Source organism: Miscanthus floridulus, chromosome 2, assembly GCF_019320115.1.
Source record: "Miscanthus floridulus cultivar M001 chromosome 2, ASM1932011v1, whole genome shotgun sequence".
Taxonomy (NCBI): Eukaryota; Viridiplantae; Streptophyta; class Magnoliopsida; order Poales; family Poaceae; genus Miscanthus; species Miscanthus floridulus.
This window is the reverse complement of record NC_089581.1, coordinates 68,981,506-69,006,175: the sequence shown is the minus strand read 5'-3', so window position 1 is coordinate 69,006,175 and position 24,670 is coordinate 68,981,506. Positions and strand designations below refer to the sequence as shown.

The following is a 24,670-nucleotide window of genomic DNA, read 5'->3' as shown; positions in this document are numbered from 1 at the left end:
CTGAATCTGATGAGGAGTACCTAGGAAGAGGATGGGCTAGTTGGGCAAGATCCTCTGCCACCTATACCAGTTGTAGCTTATGACAAAGAAGATCCTCCAATGGGTGTAGGCAGCATATATCCCAACATGCGTGAGTTTAGGATTGCACTATCTCAGCATGCTATCAAGCATGAATTTGAGTTTAACATTGAAAAGAGTGACCCTAGGGAGAGTGAGGGCATATTGTTCAAGGAAGAAAGACGAAGGGTGTAGATGGAGATTACATGCTTCTACAATGAAGGACAACGTAACAATAAAGGTAACATTTGAACTGTTGTACACATTTTTTTGCTCTTTATTTTCCAACATTTGATAATCTTGTTTAAATGTATGTAGGTGAGGAGAAACCCACGTCGTCATGACTGTTCTAGTGCAAGAAGGAGCAAGGAAGTTAGGAATGCAAGCAAATTCTGGATATGCGAACAAGTAAAGGATTGGCTTATGGAAGATGCAAGCGTAGGAGCTAAAGAATTGCAGAGGCGAATAAAGGACAAGCACAAGGTATATATCAACTACAAGAGAGTGTATGCTGGTAAGGAGCTAGCCCGAACACAACTATTTGGTAGTTAGGACAGCAGCTTCAATAACTTGTATAGGTTTAAGGCAGAGGTGGAAAGGTGTTGCCCTGGCAGTTTTGTAGTAATAGATCATCACAAAATTGCTGAGAAGGTCAGATTTCATAGGATGTTTTTTGCTATGAAACCATGTATCGATGGTTTTCTCAATGGATGCAGACCATACTTGGCCATAGATAGCACATTTCTGACAGGAAAGTTTAGGGGCCAGCTAGCATGTGCAATAGCTGTAGATGGGCATAACTGGATGTATCCCGTTGTTGTTGGAGTGATAGACTCAGAAACTAATGAAAATTGGATATGGTTTTTACAAAGGCTTAGAGATGCCATTGGAGCACCTACTAGGCTTAGCTATATGTACAGATGCTGGTCAAGGAGTAATGGCAGGAGTGAAAGAAGTGTTCCCAGATGCAGAACATAGAGAGTGCATGCTGCATTTGGTGATGAATTTCAAGAAAAGATACAGCGGGAAAATATTTGATGATCATCTTTGGCCTGCAGCATATTCATGGAGCCCATACTATTTTGAGAAGCATTGGAAAGCAATGGAGGAAGCTAAACCATCAGCAATGACGTATATAAGGCAGTGGCATACTAGGATATGGACAAGAAGTCAATTTGGGACCCATTGCAAGGTTGACTATGTCACAAACAATTTGGCAGAGTGCTTCAACAACTGGATAAAACAGTTCAAAGGGCTGAATTTGGATGACCTTATGGACAAGATCAGGCAACTTATTATGGATAAGTGGGATGTTAGAAGAACAGTATCAAGAAAGATTGAAGGACTTATTCTGCCACACATCATCAAGAATTTGAAAGAGCAAAGCAGGAACTTGGATATGGATGTACAGAGAAGTGGGGATATTCTAGCTGAGGTGTCTGTCAAGGGTGGCAGTGGGTTCAAATGTGTTGTCAACCTAGATGAAAGAACCTGTCATTGTAGAAAATGGCAAGTCTCGGGAATTCCTTGCAAACATGCAATTGCATTCATAACATCTCTTCGGGAACCTTTGGAGAAATATGTTGACATGTATTATTCAGTTCAGAAATTTAGAGCAGCATATGAGATTCTTATCCCTGCTATGCCTGACAAATCCCAATGGCCACAATCTGACCATGGTTACTTTATGCATCCACCACTTATAAAATCTACATCTGGTAGAAGGCAGAACAAGAGAGCCAAAGGATGTACAGAGGCTAATGGCAGCACAACAAAGAAGAAAGGGTCACATCAATGCCCCATTTGCAAGGATTATGGACACCGTTGGTATAACTGCAAGGATGGTGACCCTGAGGATATAGCAGCTATGCTAGCTGAGAAGTAAGCATTCTAATCTTTACTTAGTTTGACTTGTTATTGATTTCATATTGCTTCCTTTTGAGATCTCATTGATGTTTATGTTTATGCAGGGGGCCACCAAAAAGAAGGAAGAAAACAACTGAATGTGAGAGTAGCATTGTCCCAGCTGACCCAGGACCCAAAACAATGCATTTTCCTCCTAGGTATGCCTCCATATACTTAGAGATCTAAAATTTAAATTCTGATTATTTTTCTAAAAATTGCATTTCATTTTTTTGTATTACAGCCAAAATGCCTCGCTTATCTTAGATTCTGGAAACTCTCTCAAGTATGTGCCCAATATCCAATGTTATTTGTTCTTAATTATAACATTCTCAATATTATTCTCTAAAAGTGTAAAACTCACTCACATGCAGGTCTGGTAGTGGCTCAAACCAACCTGAGACACTTTCCATTGAGTACCCTTTATTCACTTTAGGTGAAACCACACCACCAGCTGCCACATCCATGCCTATAGTAAAGAAAAAGGGTAAAAGGAAGGCAAAGGCACAAGGGAAAAAGAAGAAGCAGCAAGTTACAACATCAACAGATAGTCCAGCAATGGGGACTAGAAGCAAGAACCCTCTAAGGCAAAGCCCTGCTGCACACACTAGAAGCAAGAGAAAACTTCCAGATTTGAATTTGTAATTCAAGCAACTCATTTGTATGGTCTGTAATGTCGTGCAACCCTCTTATTTTGCTTGATATATAAACTTATGGCTGCTTATTTTGCTTAGCAAGTATGAGCCTAGTTAAGAATTAAATGGACAACAATGGCTGCTTGAACCTGTTATTTTGTTTGGTCTATAATCCAATGAATTGCTAGTTTGGTTGGTAAACATTTGAACTAATGAATATCAATATATTATATGGATTGTTGTCATATTTCTATGTATGTGTTGAAATGTTATCATTTTTGTCACTGTATATTGCTGACAGGTCTCCAATTGATTTGCCTGTGTTCTAAAGTTAATGGCAACCAAGGGATTGTTATAGAGAAATTTTTAAGGGTAAAATTGTCTTTCACATGCTATCTAACAGCAATCTCTCTGCATTGGACGGCAATGGCAATGAAGGGATTTGAAATTTAAAATAGATGGCAGTGAAGGAAACATATAATTTTGAATGGCAACGAAGAAAGTGTTATAGGTTTAAGTGGCAATGAAGGAATTTGCTCATCTTTCAGGGATAAAATTTAAACTCCTAAAGGACTGATATTCCGGGATGGAGGGAGTGCTCCTATGTTCGGACTGTCACATTTTTACTGTCATGTGTACTGATATTCGAATTCCGTGATGGATGCAGGTGGGAGATACGTGGGGTGTTGGCTGACGTCCACTGGCAGGTGGCAAAGTGATCTTAAGGACTGTGACTGGCAAATATGTCTAGAGGCCAACGCATACATACAGCTGTTATCAGCTTTTATTTGCAACGTCCCAAAATACAAGACATATTCATCATTTGAGTAGTGCTACAGGTAAAAAGTTCAATACCTATTCGACATCTTCTCCAACAATAAGACCCCGAAAGAGAATCTTTTCTATAAATGAGTTTTTAGGAGAGATGATGTCTATATTTGGGTTGTGTCTCTCAGGCAATCTAAAATAGATCTCCTATATAGATACTCTGTTGAAGACTGATTTTAGATCTCTTGCTATCCCATTTTGAATTTAGATGTCCACTGTAGAATCCTCGTTGGAGACCAAGTCTTACTATTAGAAAAAGGTATCTGCAGTCAGTCAGTGATTGCACGATGTGGACGGTGCTGTCTTGTTCAGGGTTCTGGGGTTAGGGTTGTATGTAGGTTTGACTGGTTGAGTAGAGTCAATCTCCACCTGTGATTGGTGTAACCTGAAAACATGCTCAGCTTGCTGTTGAACTGATAAGCATCTTGGTGTTTTACTCCAGCTTCATGATCCTTGTACATCAAATTGCTGAAATATGAGCAAATATGAACAGTTTGGTATCTCTTCTTCAAGATGTGTTAGCTTTCGTGTACTCCGTGTTGGCATTTGGCTACAGCCTAACTGTGGTCTACTCCATACATGCTTGTTGAAGCTGTTGCCATTGGTAGGGCGGTTCCATTTTGCCGTTTGCAAGACCGCTGCATGTGCACTGTCACTATTAGCCTGTGTGCAGCTCACCGTAGTGGACTAAGGTAGTTCAGTGATGTTGGAAGCTCTGCATCCGGATTCCATCAGAGGCCACTAGTTGAGGCTAACGATAAAAGCATGGTCACTGTTAGAGATGTGGACAGCGTCGCGACATGTAATTAATTAGGAGAAAGCCAAAGAGGCAGAAATACGCACACACTACTAATTTTGTATGGTAACAAATGTAAAGGAGTCATGTTCAGGCTAAACAGGATGATATCCCTTTTTCTGTATGTGATGTGATTCCAAATGCCAATGTGAGCACAACAGTGAAGCCTTCTGATGGAGAAAATGGAAGGACATGCGTCAGAAATATTAACAAGTCACCCACTATCTTCCCACCACTTCATTAGTTCACTGCTTAAATAAACGTGAGATATGCAAATGGGCACCAGATGCACCTATATAGTATAGACTATTCAGGCAAACTTTGCATGTGACTTCAATTGCTTTCTCCCAAAAAACAAAATTAAAAAAATAAGGAAAAATGATGAACAAAAATAGGATTACAAAACCGGAAACATACAACACCACAGGCCAAATGCGCTGAACTTTGGAGTTGTGAACCGGTGACCCGCTAGTAACTGACTGAATTTTATTACTATTAGATGAGATGATGCATCATCTCTACACCAATTACCACGTTTCCATTTTTTTACACCAATACTTCAATTTGCTAAAGAAAGATAAAATGAGAAACAACCGTATCCCTAGGATTTGAAATTCAAACATCAATCTGAAATTTGAAAGCTTTGTAACTGGAACCTGTTATTGCTAGGCAGTTTAGCCAGTTACAGCCAATAGTTTTTTTTAACGCAAGTTAATTACAGCCGATGTTTGAATCTCTGGATAGAAGAGGAAGAGCTGCACAAGATCCAACGAACCAACAGCAGGAGTGCCCACAATGCCAAAGGGAGGAATTAAGGGACAGAAAGGGGCCCAAAAATTCTCATCAGTGGGGCTAGTTTAGCACACCATGCATCTTTGGACCAAAAGCACGGATGGAATAAGAAAAGGAGAGAGACACATACAAAAAAGAAGGAAAAGATTAAAGCAGCAAGCAAGGAATTATAAACCAGTACCATCCCTCAAAGCACCCAAAAAAAATGCATGGGCAGGCTAAAAAAGTATACAGCATCAGAGATTCAGAAAGATGGAAGAAAGAAACCTTGTTTAAGACTGATGAAGCCTGCAGAATAAAGAGAGGCCTTAAGGGAGAAACTAGAGACAAACAAGACTAAAGAGTGGATGTCTGGTCTCATCTGATCTGACTTTGAAGCCCTAGACAGCCTTTCTAACACACACCTACTCAACAAGATACACTACATAGTTCCTGCAAGTAAACAGAAAGTTGTCTTTGAACATCAGTCACAACTCAAGGTCTATTTTTTTTAGATAATGACAACTCAAGGAGTATATATGCAAACAAACTCTGAATTAACAGCCCAGGTGATGGGGGCACAAAATAAATGAAAACCTGAAGGGAAGTGGATCAATGAGTGGTTGTGCTCTATGCTAGGACTTTAGCTTTCATTGTAGGGTGAGTTTGATCCCTTGTGTATGCAATGCACTGGTCTTCTCTGACTACAGGGCAGGCGGAACCAGAGCTCCGATTCAGATGAGATTAGAAGCAGCGAAAAGTAGAAAGCAGTAACAATAATGGCTAATGTATTTTTGCTGATGATTTAAATGCTGCTACTAAGGCCCCGTTTAGATGCGAAATTTTTAGCTTTTGGCTACTGTAGCACTTTCGTTTATATTTGACAAAATTTGTCCAATTATGGACTATTTAGGCTTAAAAGATTCGTTTCGCCAATTACGGGCAAACTGTGCAATTAATTATTCTTTTTACCTACATTTAATGCTCCATGCATGTGCCGTAAGATTTGATGTGACGGGGAAATCTTGAAAAATTTTGGATTTTGGGTGGGATCTGCCTACATACGCGCATGACTGACTAACACACTGCAGAAACATACAAGATTGATTCGAAGATGACAGGGCCAAGCATGTCTGATCTATTCATACTGACTACTTAAATTCTGCACCAACATTCAAGTCCACATAGGTGAAAGCGAAATAAAAAATGAGACATATATAATTCATGCTGATGACATCAGTATGTCGTTACTGCATGTTCTTTCGTCCCTTTTTTTCCGAAGAGCCACCAACAAGAATATACCAGGCATGTATTAATAGAGAAGAAATAGGTTACAGAAAATTTAAAATAAAAACCAGCAATGCCTTTTGACACACCAATCTGATCATTAGCTTGTGGTGAAAGGCGGCTGAGTTAGTGCTGCAAATAGAAATTGAATTTTTTCTTGAGGAGAGAAATTGAATTTAGTCCTGCTGTCTAGTCTAGGTGTAAAACATAGACAATTTCCTTTTCAGTTGTGTACCTCAATTTTGCACAGTCGCGGTCAGAGAAAGTAGTAACATATAGCTAGCAGAGCCACACAAAAAAAAATGAGCTCAGCTCCTTTGCCCACACAAAGATAGTACTCCTATGTCGACACCGTCGTCATGGAGCTCATTAGTCCCTAAGAAAACCAAAGGTTGGAGCTAGCTTGCTTTTGCCAATGCCTCAATGGTCTATATTCATGTATATTATTAGGGGTTTTTTTACTACATTTCCATCGCCTGGTAAGCCAAGTAAATATCCATGATGATGGCTGTAGTAACTTGCTGATGTGCTGATGCACTGATGATGCATGTGTGTGACTACGGCGCACAGGTCAGCTTCATCAATAAAGCTATTTTTTTTTGTTTTCAACTCAATGAGCAGCTCTACCCATGAAGCTAAGCTATTTTTCTCTTCCTGTTTGGTAAAACAGTTTCATATGTGGACCAAAAGACTAAAATTACCATACTGCCCTTAACTTTTTCTTTTTCCCCTATTTTTTCCTTATCCCCTCCCCGGCCGCTGTCATCCTCAATCTTCACAGATCGCGTCTCGCGTGTCCTCGCGTAGTCTCGTGCCGCTCGTCCCAGCGGCCGCGAGCCCCGGCGGCTGCAACCTACGAGCCCCCCACCAAGCTGGTGCTGTACCCTGGCGAACTCGTGCGTGGTCACAGCGGTTGCGACCTGCTAGCCCCCGGACGAGCTGCTACCCCGGCGAGCTCGTCCGTGGTTGTTGGAATCAGTGGTGACCACCGAGTTCTCGATTTTAGAGCTGGCTTGCAGTCGGCCCGGCTCGTTACGAGCCTGTGCTCCCATAGGTCCTAGGTTCACCGGAGCTGACAACATAATAAGGCCTTTGGGCCTTACTCACACAAAAGACTAACCTGATAGGTGGGGGCTTTTTCCGCCTTATATGTTGTGCTCCCCCACCATCACTACACGATGTGGGACTAAACCCCAACAATCTCCCCCTTAGTCACACATCGGGGGTGCCCCCACCATATATATATATGTGACGCTCGAGATTTTTTTATCGGGTTTAGCTTTTCTGACCTTGGACGGCTCTGATACCAATTGTTGGAACCGGTGGTGACCACCGAGTTCATGATCTTGGACCTGTCTTACAGCTAGCCCGGCTCGTGTCGTATCACAGGTCCACCAGAGCTACAACATATAAGGTCTTGGACCTTCCCAACCCAAAAGACTAGCCTTATAAGTGGGGTTCTCCCGCCTTATATATTGTGCTCCCCACTATCGCTACATGATGTGGAACTAAACCCCAACAGTGGTCACGGCGGCGGTGCCCGCTCGTGCCCCGGCGTCCCCTCGCGCCCAGGCAGATCAGACTGCGCCCACGCTTTGACCCCGACGTCTGTGCCGACCGCGCCCCATGGCATCCGCGTCCCCAGCCCCGCGACGGTGCTTCGGCCCTGGCGAGCTGTGCCAAACATGGTCGTGGCTGTGTGGCTATGTGTCCCCGGCGAGACGTGCTCCGGCGGCTGCGCGCCTCGGCTCGTCAAGCTTCAGCGGCTGCGTCCCCCGGCGTGCTGTGCCCGACGAGATGCGCCACGGTGGTCGTGCCCCCGACGCTGCGCATCCCCGCATGGTACTTGCAAGAGAGGGCACCTGTAGTCTTTTAGGCCTAGTGGGTCCCAACTGTGTGGGATGAAGTTGTGATAAGCTACTTTTTTTTAGCTCTCTTCCATTCCATTCCCCTGTGAGAGGAGAAGAAAAACATAGAAATAGGTGTTTGGCAAAAAAAAAAAAAAAAAGCTCACAACCGTTCGTGAAATTCTGGTGAGCTCCGTTAAATAATAGGCCCCACTGTATATAGCTCAAGTTGTACCACAGACCACAGGTTCATGCATGCTTGCTAGCTGCCATTGATAAAAAGATGCTGAAACTAAAGGGAAAAAGAGGGCACGGCTGGCTGGATGGATGGGCGTGTGGCTTTTTGGCCCTGGACGCCACTGGACCTGCAGAGGGAGCGCACTCGATTGCAGCATCTCTACACGTAGGCCTTCTTATTCTGGCTGGCCTGGTTGCCTGGCTGCAGCAACTGCGCCTGCAGAGGGCAGCGCCAAACCCCCCACTGCACACCGTACCGCCACATCCCTCGCTCCTCTGTGACGCCTTTTCCGATTCTCTCCTGCAATAATACAATAAATCCGATCCTGCTCTCCCCGGCCTCCTCTCCTCTCTCAAATAATCACACACTTGGACAGCACCAGAAGCCTTGAGCTAAGCTAGCTGAGACCACAGAACCACATAGACATATACTACTAGTCTACTCTACTACACGGAGTAGAGAGTATATAGAAGCTAAGAAGTAGATAGAGGATCAGTAGCTAGCTTAGCCCGGCCGGCCAGGGTGCAACTGCAAGAGAACACCAAGAAACAGACAAGCAGCAGGCTAGTGAGTGGCGATAGACGATCAGATGATGATGCTCTCTGATCTCTCGTCTGAGCAGGAGCACGAGGCCACTGGATCCAGCTCCTATGGCGGGGACATGGCCAGCTACGCGCTGAGCCCTCTCTTCCTCGCACCGGCGGCGGCCTCGGCCACCACCGCGCCGCTGCCGCTGCCACCGCCTCCTCCGCAGCCAGAGGAGCCCAACAAGGCGGCGGGGACCAAGAGGAAGAGAAGCCAGCCCGGCAACCCAGGTACGTAGCTGGTAGTGAGTTGGTAATTGACCATGCGATGCATGCATCTTTCATTCTTTTGTGCTGATCGATCGTCCTGGCATGGTTGGTTGCTGATGCTGACTGATTTCAATAATTAAAGACCCCGGCGCTGAGGTGATCGCGCTGTCGCCGCGCACGCTGGTGGCGACGAACCGGTTCGTGTGCGAGATCTGCAACAAGGGGTTCCAGCGGGACCAGAACCTGCAGCTGCACCGCCGGGGCCACAACCTCCCCTGGAAGCTCCGCCAGCGCAGCAGCCTCCCGTCCGGCTCCGGCGGGAGGCAGGGCTGGTGAGGCGGCCGCGCCGCGCAAGCGCGTGTACGTCTGCCCCGAGCCAACGTGCGTGCACCACGACCCGGCGAGGTAGGGATCGATACATATGCACACACACATCTTGAACAATCCTACTAGCTAGTACTGCATGAAATGGAACCGAAACCGACTGATTGTTGTGCAGAGCTCTGGGGGATTTGACTGGGATCAAGAAGCACTTCTCGCGGAAGCACGGGGAGAAGCGGTGGCGCTGCGAGCGCTGCGGGAAGCGCTACGCCGTGCAGTCGGACTGGAAGGCGCACGTCAAGGGGTGTGGCACGCGCGAGTATCGCTGTGACTGCGGCATCCTCTTCTCCAGGTATACAATCGAGTACTCTTTTTGTTGGAAGGTCAGTACATTCATTTCATGGACGTGCTTGTAATTACAAACGATGATCATTTACTAACAACCATGTTGAATAGCCTAATCTCTGTTTATTGTGGAGAAAACCTAGACGCCGCGATCCAGGTTGCCGCCTCCTGCACGCCTGCGACTGCGAGCAGAGTTGCAGCAATACGGAGGCCGGCGACTGTTCCATCAACCCTGTCGTTTAGTCTAGAGGGAGATCAGGAAATAAAAGGATCAATGCAAGCATATTCACTCACCAATTGCATGCTTTGACTTCACCATGCATGAAGCAAGTTAGTTAGTACATTATACATATATTATAAACAAATTTTCAAGAACAAGGTTTCTGTTTTGGGCTACACAAGATTAATTAATTGACGAGTCGTGTTGATGAAGACGGCATGCGCATGCTAACCCTTTGAGTTCCGCCTGTCACTGGACTCCTGAATGATAGATTCTAAAACACACATATATGATTGAAGGCAGCGCTATCTGCTTGTGGGCACGGTTCTTAAACTCTTATGTTTGTAATAATGATGCCAACAAAAATGTATATAACCCGCATGTGGACGGACTTCATTTAGAATTTTAGGGTTTCCCATGCATCTTGTCATAATATTATTTGCATGTTCACATCCCGATGCACATATACACGTACTGCTTAACTAGTTTTTACTTATAGAAAGAAACAGAAATATATATAGGAACCCCAGGGAACATGCATGGTACTTTGAATTTCTTGTGAAAAACCATGAATCCCTAGTGAAACTAGCACTATGTATACACGCATATGTTTACCTTCATATTTGGAAACATCCAGCCTGCACCTACTTTATGGCAGTCCATGTGGCCATCATGACATTTCCTTCAAAATGGAACCTAGCTACAGTATATCTGAAGCAATTGAGGAGTACTTTATGAACTAGTACTACTGCGCCTGCTGCAAGTATGTAGTAGCAGTGCAATAATGCAGCACGTAGGATCGTTTTCACAATTCCATTTATTATATTGCACTTTCTACACATTAGATAGTAGTGAAGTTATTTCAAGCAGCACACAGGGGTCCCTCCACACTGGATAACATGCTCAGCTCTTCAAGGGCGAGATCGATGAACAGTAATAGGTCACGCAGATATACTCACTCCATTCAAATTATAAGATATTTTAGTCTATTTAGATATATTATTTTCGCTATCTATATATCTAGACTAGACACAGTGTACATCTAAACGAAGAGCAAGAACTAGGAAAACCATTGTTTCGCTAGAATTTGGCTTATGCTGATGGCAGAATTTGTTGTGGGAGAAGAATTGTTCTTTTCGCTGAAAAGTAGTGCCGAAAAACATGACGAATTACATCCTACACACGCGCGCACACATGCATCTGCATGCTTCCTTTCAGTAGTGATCACAAAGGAAACTGACAAAAGAACCTAGCTAATCATAGGACGTAGCTTTTCGTCAGCAAAGTTAAATGAAACTTTACATGCATGGATTGCATGCATTGAGTACTCACGCATGTACACATCAGCATATATACATTTTCAATTATAGTATATTAACCTAGTACACCAACTAATTAACATATATAATCATTGACTTTTCCTCTGATCATTTGTTTCACTGACCCGTTTCGTTTGATGCATGGTCTGGTGGTGCAGGAAGGACAGCCTGCTCACGCACAGGGCCTTCTGTGATGCCCTAGCAGAGGAGAGCGCAAGGCTTCTTGCTGCAGCAAACAACAGCAGCACTATCACCACCACAACCACCAGCAGCAACAATGATCTTCTTCTCAACACCAACAATATCACACCATTATTCCTCCCGTTCTCCAACTCTCCTCCGCCTGTCGTTGCGGCACAAAACCCTAACAACACCCTCTTCTTCCTGCACCAAGAGCTGTCTCCCTTCCTGCAGCCGAGGATGATGATGCAGCAACCCTCGCCCTATCTTGACCTCCATATGCATGTAGACGCCAGCATCACCACCACCACCAGTGGTGGCAGCATCCTCACCGACACGCCGGCGGTCAACTTTGGTCTCACTCTGGACGGCTCGGTGGCCACCGTCGGCCACCGGCGCCTCACTAGGGACTTCCTCGGCGTCGATGGTGGCGGTCATCAGGTAGAGGAGCTGCAGCTTCCACTGTGCGCCACAGCAGCTGCTGCCAGCCGCACTGCCAGCTGCGCCACCGACTTGACAGCAAGGCAGTACCTCGGCGGCCGGCTGCCGCCGGTCAACGAGACGTGGAGCCACAACTTCTAGGCTACTTGAAGTTGCATTGAGAGACGAAAATGAAAAGCCACCCAAACTGCATGCACTCTTGAAGAGCAACCAAAACTGGTGTGGCGACGGTGTGTCCTATGGTGCACTACTGCTGTTAATTTACCTTAATTTATTGATCTTTGTTTTATGTTCATTTAGGGTAATGCGAGGCTAGCTAATTCGATCTGCACAACTTTTGATGAATGGACCATCAAGTTTATCTCTTGTTGCTTTTTACTGATTTAATTGTTTCGCTGAGAGGCATGTGTTCTCTCATAATGATCTTCGGCCAAAAGCATATAGGGTTCTCGTTGAGATAGTTGAGAGTATACATTGAACTTTGATCGAAGCATCTTGTGTTTTCTTGTGTCTCGAATATAAACTCTATGTGGTATTACCTCGCTCCCTCCTAAAAGAATGGGATTTTATTTTCTCTTAGGTCAAAGTGTCTTAAGTTTTATATAAGTTTACACAAAAGAGTGACAACTTTGATGACACCAAATATATATACTATGAAAAAGTTTATTCAACAGTGAATCTAATGGTACTTATTTGAGATCATAAGTACTAGTTCTTTTTTTATAAATTTGATCAAGCATATAAAATTGTTTGACTTATGATGAACATAGAACTGCATTCTTTTTGGGATGGAGGTAGTACACACTAATTCAAACAAGTAGAAAGATGGCCCTTGCAAATAGTGTAGATAATAACTAACCTTTTCTATTGTAAAGTTTGACTTCCTTTTTTTACTTAAAAATATTTTTTACATTTTTTGTTTATTTGTTAGGTTACAATTGTCCTCTCTCTATGTGCCCCTACCATATCTAGTAGAACAAACTCCATATAGCTACCATCGAAAATTTCTTGGCATTAAAAGCTACCATCATCTCCCACTCCTATTTTTTTTCACTCCTATCACATGGTTGTTCAATTTCTGTCAAGGCCAAATCAAGATATAGCTTTTAGTTTTCTCTTATAGATCTCCATTCATCCATGAAGCCTCTGCCCAGTTAAGTCTCTCACAAATTGTCAAGTTTTTTGGCCCTCTTGTAAGTTCAAATAATTTTGAAGTGCCTATTTGGTTCTTGCATGCCACACTTTGCCAGTCTGCCAAACTTTTTGGGTTAGCTATTTTCTTTCTTGCCTACAATTTCAGCATGCCACACTTTTACATACTTCGACCCCATATAGACTGTTTGGTTTGGGTTTGGCATAGGGGCTTGCTGGCTTGTCACAGTCTGCTCCAGCTACTTCTATAGGATAGACAAAGTCAATGATGGTCTCGACATCGGTAACTATCAGCATCTTGTTGTCTCTCTACCACCTTTAATTTAGTGAGATCACAAGAAAACCAACACCATCAACTGACAACTACGGCTCCTGTGAATATATGCTTCCTGAAGCTCTAGAGACAACTACTACGGAGAGTCAGCCTCCTCCAGCTACATATTTATATTAGAGTCCCTCAGTCATTAGCGGGCCTGACTTTAGTCAGTGAGCCGCCAGTTACTGTGACCCATGCCACTGAGGTGATTGTAGAGAGAGGTGATGAGCATGTTTCTGTACTGTTTTAGATAGGTCAGCGCAATACACAACCTAGTTTGACTGTGTCGACCCCTCCAAGTGGCCCTTAGGTGTTGGTGCTTGATGCCAAAGAGGGAAGAGTATGTGAGATAGAGGAGAGATAGTGAGATGGGTTCTAATCTTTTGTGTTCTACTCTCATGCATTTCATGCGTCATGTTTACTTTCCGCATTGTATGAGCGACATATTGGCATGACCGTGTGAGGATGGGAGGAGCGGTGAGCAGCGACGCCTGAGAGGGGCATAGAGGTGCCATGGGGTGGAGAGGTAGAGCTTGAAGAGAACGGAGTGAAGAAGGGGCACATTGGCCCCCGTGGGGGAGGGGAGGAGCGGCGGCACTATAGAGAGCGAAGTGGTGGAGACGATGTCACCTAGTGAATTAGATGAAGGCAATGGTTCATGAAGATATTTTGTCTCTGGCCATTGAGAGTTTGACACGTGGGCATTCACAGAAGTTGGATGGTGGGATAAAGCAGGATCGTGAAACTAGGATCATATGCGGTAAACTTTTTTCCAATGAGGTGGATACCCTGGCCACACGTGAACCCAGCGGTTTGTAGTGGTAAATGTTTGCTAGCTTGTACATTATGACTTTGTGACATGTGTGTGCTTGTATTTATCTTATGTCATGTCATGATTTTTACTCGTTTGTTGTGCTTTTGTTTATATACTAGCTATTTCAAACGAGTATTTTGTTTTGTACACGCGCTCATTTCATGTATTCCATGTATGTGTTGTGGACTTGGATTTCATGAACTCACGTAACGCCTTTACTCTTATTGTCATGTGTTCATGCAAACCAAGTGATGAAAACCTCAAGTCCCTTATGCACATAGTCAATGTTATGTTGTCATCAATCACCAAAAGGTGCAGATTGAAAGCATGTAGGCATATAATTTGATCTTGGCGATTAATGATGACACAATCATTGTGACTAACGTTGGTTCTAGAGCAGCATTACTCATCACAATTACGACGAATGATTTGGAAAATTATGGTTTTCATGCCCCTATTGATGGTCTTTGTTTGGATTTTCAAACGATGGGCACAAAGGCTAAGGATGGACTAGTTCTAAGTATCATATGGCGTTGGGAGATGCTTAGAGTAGTAACAGGTTCTTTCTTTTATCGTTTGGCCATACTATAAAGAGGGATATGAATGGATAGCTTGACCAAGCTAAGCTAGATTAAGTCTAGTGAGTGGGTGTGATGCAAACTTGTGAAACTAGCATTAGGTAGCTCAGATGAAGGCTAAGAATCAATGGGATCAAAAGCAAACAAAAAGGTGTTTGAAAAGGAAGAGTTTGAAGTTTTCAATAGGACACCGATGCTTATCTATTGTGCAACATTCATTTCATCTGTTGCACTCAGATTAGACCAATTCACCCCCCTCTTGGGAATCTATCCTTTCACACATAAATTTTTTGTTCACTATTACATATTTTAAGTTTGTAGTATGGTTTTCACCACCGGCTTGGCCAGAAATGGTGGTGAAAATGTTTCATCGCCTGTTCAAAATCTGGTGGGGGTACATGCATACGAAAAATCGGCGGTGAAAATTGTTTTCACGGCTAGCAGGCGGATGACCTATCGGTGAAAACTACGCACCACCAGACATATGACGAGCTTGCGGTGAAAACGATTTGCACCACTAGTTTTTCGCCCACTATGTTGCCCACTATGCTATCCAATCATTGCGGTGGAAATTGCTTTCACCGCTGACTCACCGTATGATTTGGTGGTGAGAACCAAATCGTGATAGAGACCATTGTGTTATTTTTACGTGGTAATAATTGTATTTTTTACGTGGTAATAATCTCATGTTATGTATATTTCTATGTTAGCTTAGTTCTTAAACATACATCACTCATGTATAGACTCATGGCTCTAGCTTGAATTATGTTCGGATTTGATATTTATATAGACTGATGGCTCAGTTCAGTGTGGTTCCGCCAAGTGATTTGTCAGTTAGACAGTTACTAGTCACAAAATAATACTAGTAGCAGCTTTTCTGAAACAGGCTCCAAAATTTGTAGTTTTGTGCGACATATATCGAAACAGTTTGTAGATATTTCTTGAAATCGCTCATTTTAATTTTACCGTACCGAAGCACACGTGTCATGGACATGTGTGTGAGTTAGCGTCTGCATGGATTTTCATCCTGTTGCAGTATATGTGCATGCTGATCGTCAGATACCGTGTGCATGCATATGGTGGGACTACGAGCTGTGTTGGGGGACCATGCATGTATATATTATCATGACATATGCATGGGGAGATACATACGTGTATATATGCAATGCAACCCCGAGATACATATAGCGCCTAGCACATAGTTTGAGAAAGATGGGGTGCAAGAAGGAAAAGGACCTGTGCAAAATGTGTGCAGGCTTCTTTATTGTCGTGCGTTGACATGCATCATGCTCATGCCCCCACCATTTTCATTAATTAGTGCTTTAAAAGCGTGCACAACTGGTAGGTATACTGCATATATAATATCAAATCTCCCTCCCCTTATGAATGGCGATTAGGGTTCAAATGTTATAAACCATATGTAGTTTCTGTGCCTATTAATTTAGGTAGAAGCTACATATATAAACTATGTCCTAATAGATAGTTTCTACAATTTTTTTTTATCAAATCACATGTCTTTTCTCTTCATCGTCTACCTAATCCCTTATGACTTGTTTCTCATGTAGACATGATTTCTTATCTAAAAAAAATATTTTCTCATCTCTTTTCTTTAACCGCACGTTTGGATGGAGATGGGGATGGGGAGTGGGATAGGGATAGGAAATATTGTATCCTAGTCATCCGTTCTTCACACCTCATTTAATCATAGCCATTCATTGCCATTCATTTATTTCCCTTTCCCTATCCACCCCTATGTCCCAATATCCAAATGGAGGTTAACTGTGGTGGCATATCATCTTTTTGCTTAGTTGACACCCTAATTAATGAATATAGGAACTATCTAGTTTCATAGTTGGGAGTGTCCTTATATACTGTACAAGATAACCATAAATCAATCCATGTTTTCAATGCTAAATGGGTGTTTCCCATGTCATGCGACTAGCTAGTACTATGTTTGTTTGTGCAATTCAGATCGAATGTCGAAAATCTAGAGAACACTTGTGCACTCGCAAAAGATGTTTAAATTTGCATTGTACATGTATATCGTTGTAACTTTAGGAACGCTTCTTTTGAACAAATTTTGGAATAAATTCGACGTTCTGCATCTATGCAGTTTTTGGAAGCCTTTGGAAAATACCAAATGTGCAAACTCATCACCATATCTCCTTAATGAAATGCACGTGATGAAGTCCTGTCCACGAAAAAAAACTCATCACCGTACGTACCTAGTCATATTGACCCGTATATAATATATAGGTTTGATCAATGGCTGGTTACTACTAGCAGCGCGCACCATTTTGTATGGATGGACCTAAATGGCTTTGCGAAAGATAGGCACGCAAAAGATGGAAAGCCTAATACGCTAGAATATTCTTGATGAGTGATGTGGATAAAGGGTATAAAGTTTGGACGGAATAAACCTAGGGATTGGGATTATATCCATCCCAAGGACAGGCATGCTGCAACTGCATATACTGAACCCCAGGCTTTTGAGGAAAAGCCATGCATTTGCAGGCATGTGAGAGATGCAACACCAGGGAATTAGTACACTCAATATCCCAATTGCCCCCCGTCCTTTTGCTTTGTTTGCTTTGCCTTCTTTATTCCTGGCCGGCCTCTTTGCCCTTTGCAATCAAGTCCAGGCATTAACAAAAAGCATGCCCTTCTTTTGGATTCTCACCAGGTTGATATGCAGCTAACAGACCGGAAACAAGCACATATCAGTTTTAAATACCTGAGCTGCCCTGCATTCACACATAATATGCAATATCAGCAGAATTTGGTTAATTGCTTCTAATATAAGTGCATAACTAGGGTTCAAAAAATTGTTGGGCTTCAAAGAGCAGACAAATGGATTGGTACACAGTTTCAGAGAGTTCAACATCCATGAATTTTCAGAGATGAAGCTTCAGAAAGCTGCATCAACCTTTGTGCGGATGGTAGCACACTGTACCTTGTTAGAGATTATTTTTCAGCATGATCAGAAGATCGAGCATAACACATGAAACAATCAGCCAATCAATCATCCAACAATCATAGACTGGCAGCTGCACTGCATCCCCTGCCGCTGGCTGCATGCAAGGACTCATTCATGCATGCCTGCCTGCCTTGCTTTCAAACTCATCAAGGTACGATCTTTCGAAAAACCTCATCAAGGTACTGTGGCCGGGCAACCAGTCGGGGCAACGATATATCCCGGCACCAGAATTTGGGGAGGTGGTCCAAGCTAGAGGCCAAAGGCCGGCCGGCCACCAGCTGCTCCACACACATGTTCTTGCATGGTGGGCGCGCGTTCCTTGTCCCTCCTTCCCTATCATCAGCAGCAGCCGCCGCGCAATCTCCGATGGATGATGGATGCTCGAAGCGCGTGATGGGCGTCGCTGTGCCTCGAGATCCAGTCGAAATCTGGTCAGCTCCAACCAAGGTTCCTCCTGAAAGGGACACCATGCCCATATGGCCCATGGAGACACTAGTGCAGCAGTAGCAGCAGCTAGATAGCCCTACTTGGGCATTGCAAATTGTCTCCTGTTGCTTGGAACATCTGCAAAGTCCTGCACGAACAGTGCAGGTTAATCTGTCTCACTGTCTGTTTAACATTTTTTTCTGGTGATATATAGAGGAGATTATTGCCTGGAAATAGCAAGGGTAAAAACACACATCTGCCAATGTAATAACATTACAGAAACAGGCACACAACAGGAGTTAAGATGAAAAGCCGTGCAGTGGGTTGAACATCCTTATCTTGATGTGCTAGCACCCTATTTCCACTCCACTCATGAGCAAACTTTAACAAAATGCAGTTAAATCGAAATGAGGACTAAGTGACATGTTCCATTTTTTTCAAAATTCAAAAAAATATTTTTTTTGAGGAATCTGGAGGAGCAAAATTCAAAATAGTTGTGCACAACCAAATAAGGCACCATTGATCTAATCAAGCAGAACCAGTTAGGCCCCGGTTCGAGATCTGCATTCTAAATTTCTAAGCAGGCCCTTAACTCTGTACAGGAAGCATCTTGTAGTATCAGTAGAAATCATATAGGAACTAAAGTATATCAAAGTGCACCATAAAGGACATCAGCTCAACTCCAACATATTTCTTTGATCAACTATAGCAATTGGTACATTCCACACAGAGCACCCGTTACATCCCTTGTTTCAGGTACATGCATTTTCACGAGCATACAAAAAGTCATTTGTTTCATGTAGATATGATCTGATATAACATAATCTAAATGGTAGGATTCTCAACAATTTGCATCTAAACTCGCTATTTTGGAAGTGGGGTATCTGCAAGCCTCCAAGAATAAGGCTCCAGGACTCCAAGAAGTCTGGACCCGGCCACCTCATCAGCAGGGACTGCACCCGAGATTTCTTTGAGGTCTTCCTTGCTCAGGTTTACCTTTACAGCAGCGATGTTATCATCAAGGTTCTTCACTTTTGTTGTTCCTAGATTCAGAGAGCAGTTATAAAACTTGTGCGCACAATCAGCTATAACTTGGATGGTATTTTAGAACAAGATATAGCTTATATGGCTATCACATAATCAACAGTAGCATTTCCTTCTCTATATGAAGCATAGGGGCATTTAAACTAACTAAAAATGAAATGTACTGGACTGTATGCTAAATTGCTAACAGCTACATCTGCAAACATCTGGCAATTGTAGCTGGAGAAAATTATGGTTTTTCAAGTTATTTTAGCAGCACAAACATAGTTCGCTAAGGGAACAAGGTGGATGAGAAGAACATATTCTTTTTTTTTTAATCTAGAAGAACATATTCTCAAAAGAAAAGTATGCTCCACAGAATCTGATTCTGGAGTCAAGTCACAACACTTATTGAAGCAGAGAATAGCTGCTAAGTTTGAAACAGCCAAGGTGATGCTCTTTCAGTCTCAATGTTATCGAGGAAATTGCTTTTCTAGTAAAACGACAGGGATGATGTAACTGTACATTTATATTTTGGTATGCAAAAGAACACAATAACAAAAAAGCACTTCATATCACTCAAATAATTAATTTATTGAAAATTCGGCGATACTGCACTTTGGGGGTTAAGATGGTAAAATTGACAAGTAAAACTTGAGCAGTAGATTGTTCAAATTGACAAGTAAAACCTGAGCAGTATATTGTTCAAATTGACAAGGAAAAAATGTAATTGTCAAGGCTGACAGGCAGGCCTAACTGCCTAACTGCGCAAGACATTGTCAAATTGACATGCTTCTTCCAATATCTGATAGAAGATCTTTGCTAGTTTCAGATAACTCTGCTAAATAGGTGCATTGTATAAAAGGATGGCACATTACTGCTTTTCTGAGGCTTGGTATTCAGCTACTGCAATATATTGCTTTGTTCAGGGACAGATTAGCATCAATTTCTGAAATTGTTACACAAAGTGCACACTTATCTACCTTCTATGGAGTAGAAAAATCTTCATTATGCATCTAAATTATATTATTCAATTTTATAGAGTACAGTACCAGTTCTAATTTACATACATATATACCAATCTAATCCAATCTATGAAGGCTACTCAGATTAAAATTTGTGCAAGTTCAGATCACTCAAGTTAGTTCAAAGACCTGACCAATAATATAATGCACCACAGTCACAGCGAAACCTCTCAAGTCCAACAGTTACCACTTTTGTTCAACATATAAACCTCAAACTTCTATGTGATTGTTACAGATCAGTGTTTACAGGCAGGATTCAGACTTCAGAAGGGCAGTGAAAAGACCAGGTGTGTTTTCACCATAAATAGGCCCTGTTTGTTTTTCTAAAATTGTTCTGCTTCATAGCTTAACAACATCACATGATGCTTACTTATTTGCACATGGATGTAATATTACATCTTATAGCTGATCCCAGCATCGGAACTTCTTAAAATTCATTAAAAATTGAAAAAAGGGGATATTTCTTCCTAACTGGGCAGACAGAATTTTCTTTTAATTTTTGGTTTTGTGATGCGAAAGGTTTGACCTTGCTCACAGGAAGACTAGGTCATGACCATGATAATATTAACATACAGTGTCAGGACATTACCAGGGATGGGGACCACATCTTCTCCTTGATGAAGAACACAGGAGAGAGCAAGTTGAGCAGGGGTGCACCCATACTTCTTAGACAACATTTCAAGTTGTGTGTACAGAACTTTATTCTTCTCCAAGTTTTCCCCAGTATACCTTGGATGTTTAGACTGAGGAGGGACAGAAAATACACTAAGTCACAACAAATAGCATCAATAACTTTATGGTAGTGTAAATTTCATTTACCAATAGACTTTCTGATGGTACACGCTCTACAGCTGCCCTGCCAGCAAAGAAGCCACGGCCAAGTGGGCTATATGGAACTATTCCAATACCAAGCTCCCTGAATGCAAGTAAAGCGTTTTAGGACAAACAGATAAACACATGATATCGAGGTTCAACAAACCAAAGTTCAGAAAAATTAAGCATAAGTTAACTAGGACTTGCAATATATAAGAAAGAGAAAAATTGAACACCATCTAAACATTGCCAATAGTGTCTACACTGAAAGCAAGTTCCTAAAACGCATAATAACTTGAAAAAGTCTAACGGTCTATATTGTGTACGCATCAGTGTAAAATCAATATTCAGCACCATATAATATGTAAACTGGGGTCTGCTGATTGTGAAACTAATAAGACAGATTCATGATGCCAGATCTATACACTTGATACATAAGTAGATAAACTTAAAAATATACTCACAATAGTCAACAAAAACCTGATAAGCATAGTAGTAGTGTACATTCATAACATAAACAAAAGCAGGATAATTTTTCTCTCATATTTCAAAGATTATTATTTTTAATCAGTGATAAGGAATTTTCCAACAGAACGTACTGTGAATAAAATTGTTAAGAACCAATACTGCTAATCAAGGCTGCAAACATAAGTTCCAATGGAATAAAGGGATTGCATCGAAGGCTAAGGTATATAACTTGCCAAAGTTTCTGGAAGTTAAGGTAGACAACATCATTCAAGTATATAGGTTAAGGAGGGAATGAACCTGCAGACTGGTATTATATCTTCCTCTATATCTCTGGTCCATAGTGACCACTCCAACTGCACTGCAGTAATTGGATGGACAGCATGTGCCCGTCAGATGGTATCAGCACTAGCATCTGACAAGCCAACATACTTCACTTTCCCTTCTTCAACTAACTTCTTTAGTTCCCCCATCTACACAACCATTGATGATATCGAATGGATGAAATGCAAACTACAAAGCATAGTTCACGATCGACAGATACACACAGTTTCCTCTATAGGCACTGACTGATCAATGCGATGTTGGTGGTATATATCAATGTAGTCAACAGCAAGGCGCTGAAGGCTTGCTTCACAACAAGCTCGAACATAATCTGGAGTACCCTTCACACACATGCCACCGGCATCAAATCCTGCAATGCCACATTTGGTGGCAACTTGCACCTTCTCACGGGGCAAATGCTTCAATGCCTGCACAACCAAAATATCTCCATATGATACTTATGACAAATATACAATTTGTGTATCAAAATGGGCAAATGCTTGGTCGAGGGTGCCTATTTTCTTCTTAATAAAATTCCACCTAGTTCCTCCTAGGTTGGTCTAGTTTTTTTTTTCAATGTCTGCACAACAAAAATATATTCATACAATACTGACAAGTATACAATTTGTGTATCACAATGTGCTTTAGGTATACAATCAAGGAGGAACAGAACCACTGATACAAGGCACAGCATGCTACTTATATGCAGCTGAAAACTGTACTGTATGGTGTAGGTACATGAGTGTCCAAATGATCATCAAAGCCCATGGTTACAAGTTACAACCTTGGAATATAAATCCAATGATTTTAGAAAGGGTCATCAAAGAAACAAAGCAGCTGGCCTTGTATCTCTTATACAATTAGGATCTGTAAGTAAGATCACTTAAGAATAAATCATGAGTGAAAGGGATGGAGCTTTCAGAGCTCCCATTATACTGGGAAGAAGGGCTCAGAGCCTTGCACAGATGTGCACTCGTGATTCAAAGATTACATCAAGCACAATCTAGTTTTGACAATTTAAATGATGGCTAAGCATGTGTCTGCTCAATGGTTAGGGTGCCCACTGTTATAAAAGGGTAGGCAGGTTTGGTTTATGCAAGGTCTCCATGGTTTTGTAACTTAATCTCTTTTCTTCGAGACAATAATAGGATCTCACCTTCTGGCTTGGCTCATCTAAGCAAATGTGCCTAAAGGGCCTGTACATCAAGCCATATTAATTTATATTCCAAAATAGTATATGCAAACAAAACATTGTAATTTAACTACCATTAGCTGCCTGTACATCATCTATAAATTTACAAAGGAGGGACTTTCTCTCCTCCCTGCAACTTCACCACTGCAAGACAAAACAAGTATATGATGGCAGTGACAACTGTAGAGTTTGCCAGCAGACAAAGCATGGTGGGCGTGGAGTTTGTAAATCTGCCTCACAAGATCTTGGGAGGTGGAGTCAGTAGTCAGTGATGAATGCATTTAAAAAAAAAATGTTAACCGACTAATAAGAACAATATTATTATGCCAACATAGATAGTATAAGATGATGCCACCTATATAGTCACCAAGAAACACAACTCCTACATTAACATTCTCATCTATCCTCGTTGAATTCCACCAGCCTCCAGGCTCCAGACCAATGATACAGACAAACATGAAACACCACTGGACTGGATTCAGAATGTTTTTACCTTTCCAAGCAGGACCTCGTTGGTGTGTGGCCCATAGGCATCAGTGGTGTCGAAGAAGGTGATGCCGGCCTCAAACGCGTGCTTGATTATGGCGATCCCAGCTTTCTCAGGAACAGGGGCGTTGTATACTCCAGTGAGGCCCATGCACCCGAAGCCAAGCTTGGACACCTGCATTCCACATCCCACGAGCCCAATCGATCAAAACCAAAATCAAAACTGGTCCAATTGCAAGAAAATCATTCTGGATTCCCTAGCACACACGCAAGATTGCGCTCTTCTTTTTCTTCACCAAACCAGATTCTTTCCCTTTCCCCCTCTACGGGGACATCGGTACCAAATTCGAGAATCTCAAGAACCATTAGCATCAGGATGGCGATGAGCGGAGGAAGGAGCTGCGATCGTTTACCTCAAGGCCCTGCTTGCCAAGCCTCACCCTGGGCATTTTGTCCCCTTCCATCTACGGATTTGCGGACGGGGAGAGTGGCTGAGTGGGGAACTGGGGACTGGGGGCAATTGCGTTGACTGTTTGGCCTTCGGCACTTTCAGATACTTGCTATGTAACCGCAGGCAGATTCTACTCGAATTTTGGTCCGTTCGATCGATGATCAACTGCTCAGAGTAGCCTCCGGCCCGACACTGAAAATCTTGTTGTTTTCCTTCTATAGGGCTAATTAGATCTGTATCATTATAAATTTTGTATTTTTGAGACCCCCTAATTCGTCGTAAGGGCATCCGCAGTAGTAAGAGTTGGTTACGAGATCTAAGACAACTTCTCTTAGTGTTATAGCAATGACTTATAATATAATTAGATCCACATGACAGCCTCACATTGATCTTGAAATATGCATATAACTAGGGATGAAAGCGGGAACTTGAAATATGCATATAACTAGGGATGAAAGCGGGAACGGGAAATTCCCGTACCGACCGACACCGAATACCGGAATTCCCGACCGGATATCATTTTCTCGGGAAAAACGGATCCGGGAAAATTCGACGAATCCGGTATCGAAATCGATTAGAGTGATTTCCCGATCGAATTAGCGGATCCTGTATTTGTCCGGGAAACCTCCCGCGGGAAATTCCCGTTT

The 24,670-nt window shown here is 42.5% G+C and overlaps 2 protein-coding genes and 1 pseudogene across 2 annotated transcripts; 2 read left to right on the top strand and 1 right to left on the bottom strand.

Annotated features, from left to right (window-relative positions):
* The first annotated feature begins 227 nt into the window (after positions 1–227).
* Positions 228–2,148, top strand: LOC136536680 (uncharacterized). The gene is made up of 4 exons (XM_066528891.1): positions 228–298; positions 376–571; positions 1,116–1,938; positions 2,028–2,148. Exons 1-4 carry the CDS (start codon positions 275–277, stop codon positions 2,146–2,148), a joined length of 1,164 nt encoding a protein of 387 aa, XP_066384988.1. The 5' UTR covers positions 228–274.
* A 6,482-nt stretch (positions 2,149–8,630) lies between these two features.
* On the top strand, positions 8,631–12,492 carry LOC136539065 (protein EARLY HEADING DATE 2-like). Its single transcript, XM_066530993.1, is given in 5 exon segments — positions 8,631–9,176; positions 9,298–9,482; positions 9,484–9,560; positions 9,655–9,828; positions 11,519–12,492. Coding segments are annotated over 5 exon segments (1,266 nt in total). The 5' UTR covers positions 8,631–8,950; the 3' UTR covers positions 12,123–12,492.
* A 6,422-nt stretch (positions 12,493–18,914) lies between these two features.
* LOC136539064 (perakine reductase-like) lies at positions 18,915–23,753 on the bottom strand (annotated as a pseudogene).
* Positions 23,754–24,670: the final 917 nt, after the last annotated feature.

Excerpts from the sequence above, each read along its gene's own strand:
- LOC136536680 (XM_066528891.1), top strand. The coding sequence starts at position 275 with ATGAAGGACAACGTAACAATAAAG. Across the intron at positions 299-375 it reads AGGACAACGTAACAATAAAG|GTGAGGAGAAACCCACGTCG; the intron begins GTAACATTTGAA and ends AAATGTATGTAG. Across the intron at positions 572-1,115 it reads CTACAAGAGAGTGTATGCTG|CATATTCATGGAGCCCATAC; the intron begins GTAAGGAGCTAG and ends TTTGGCCTGCAG.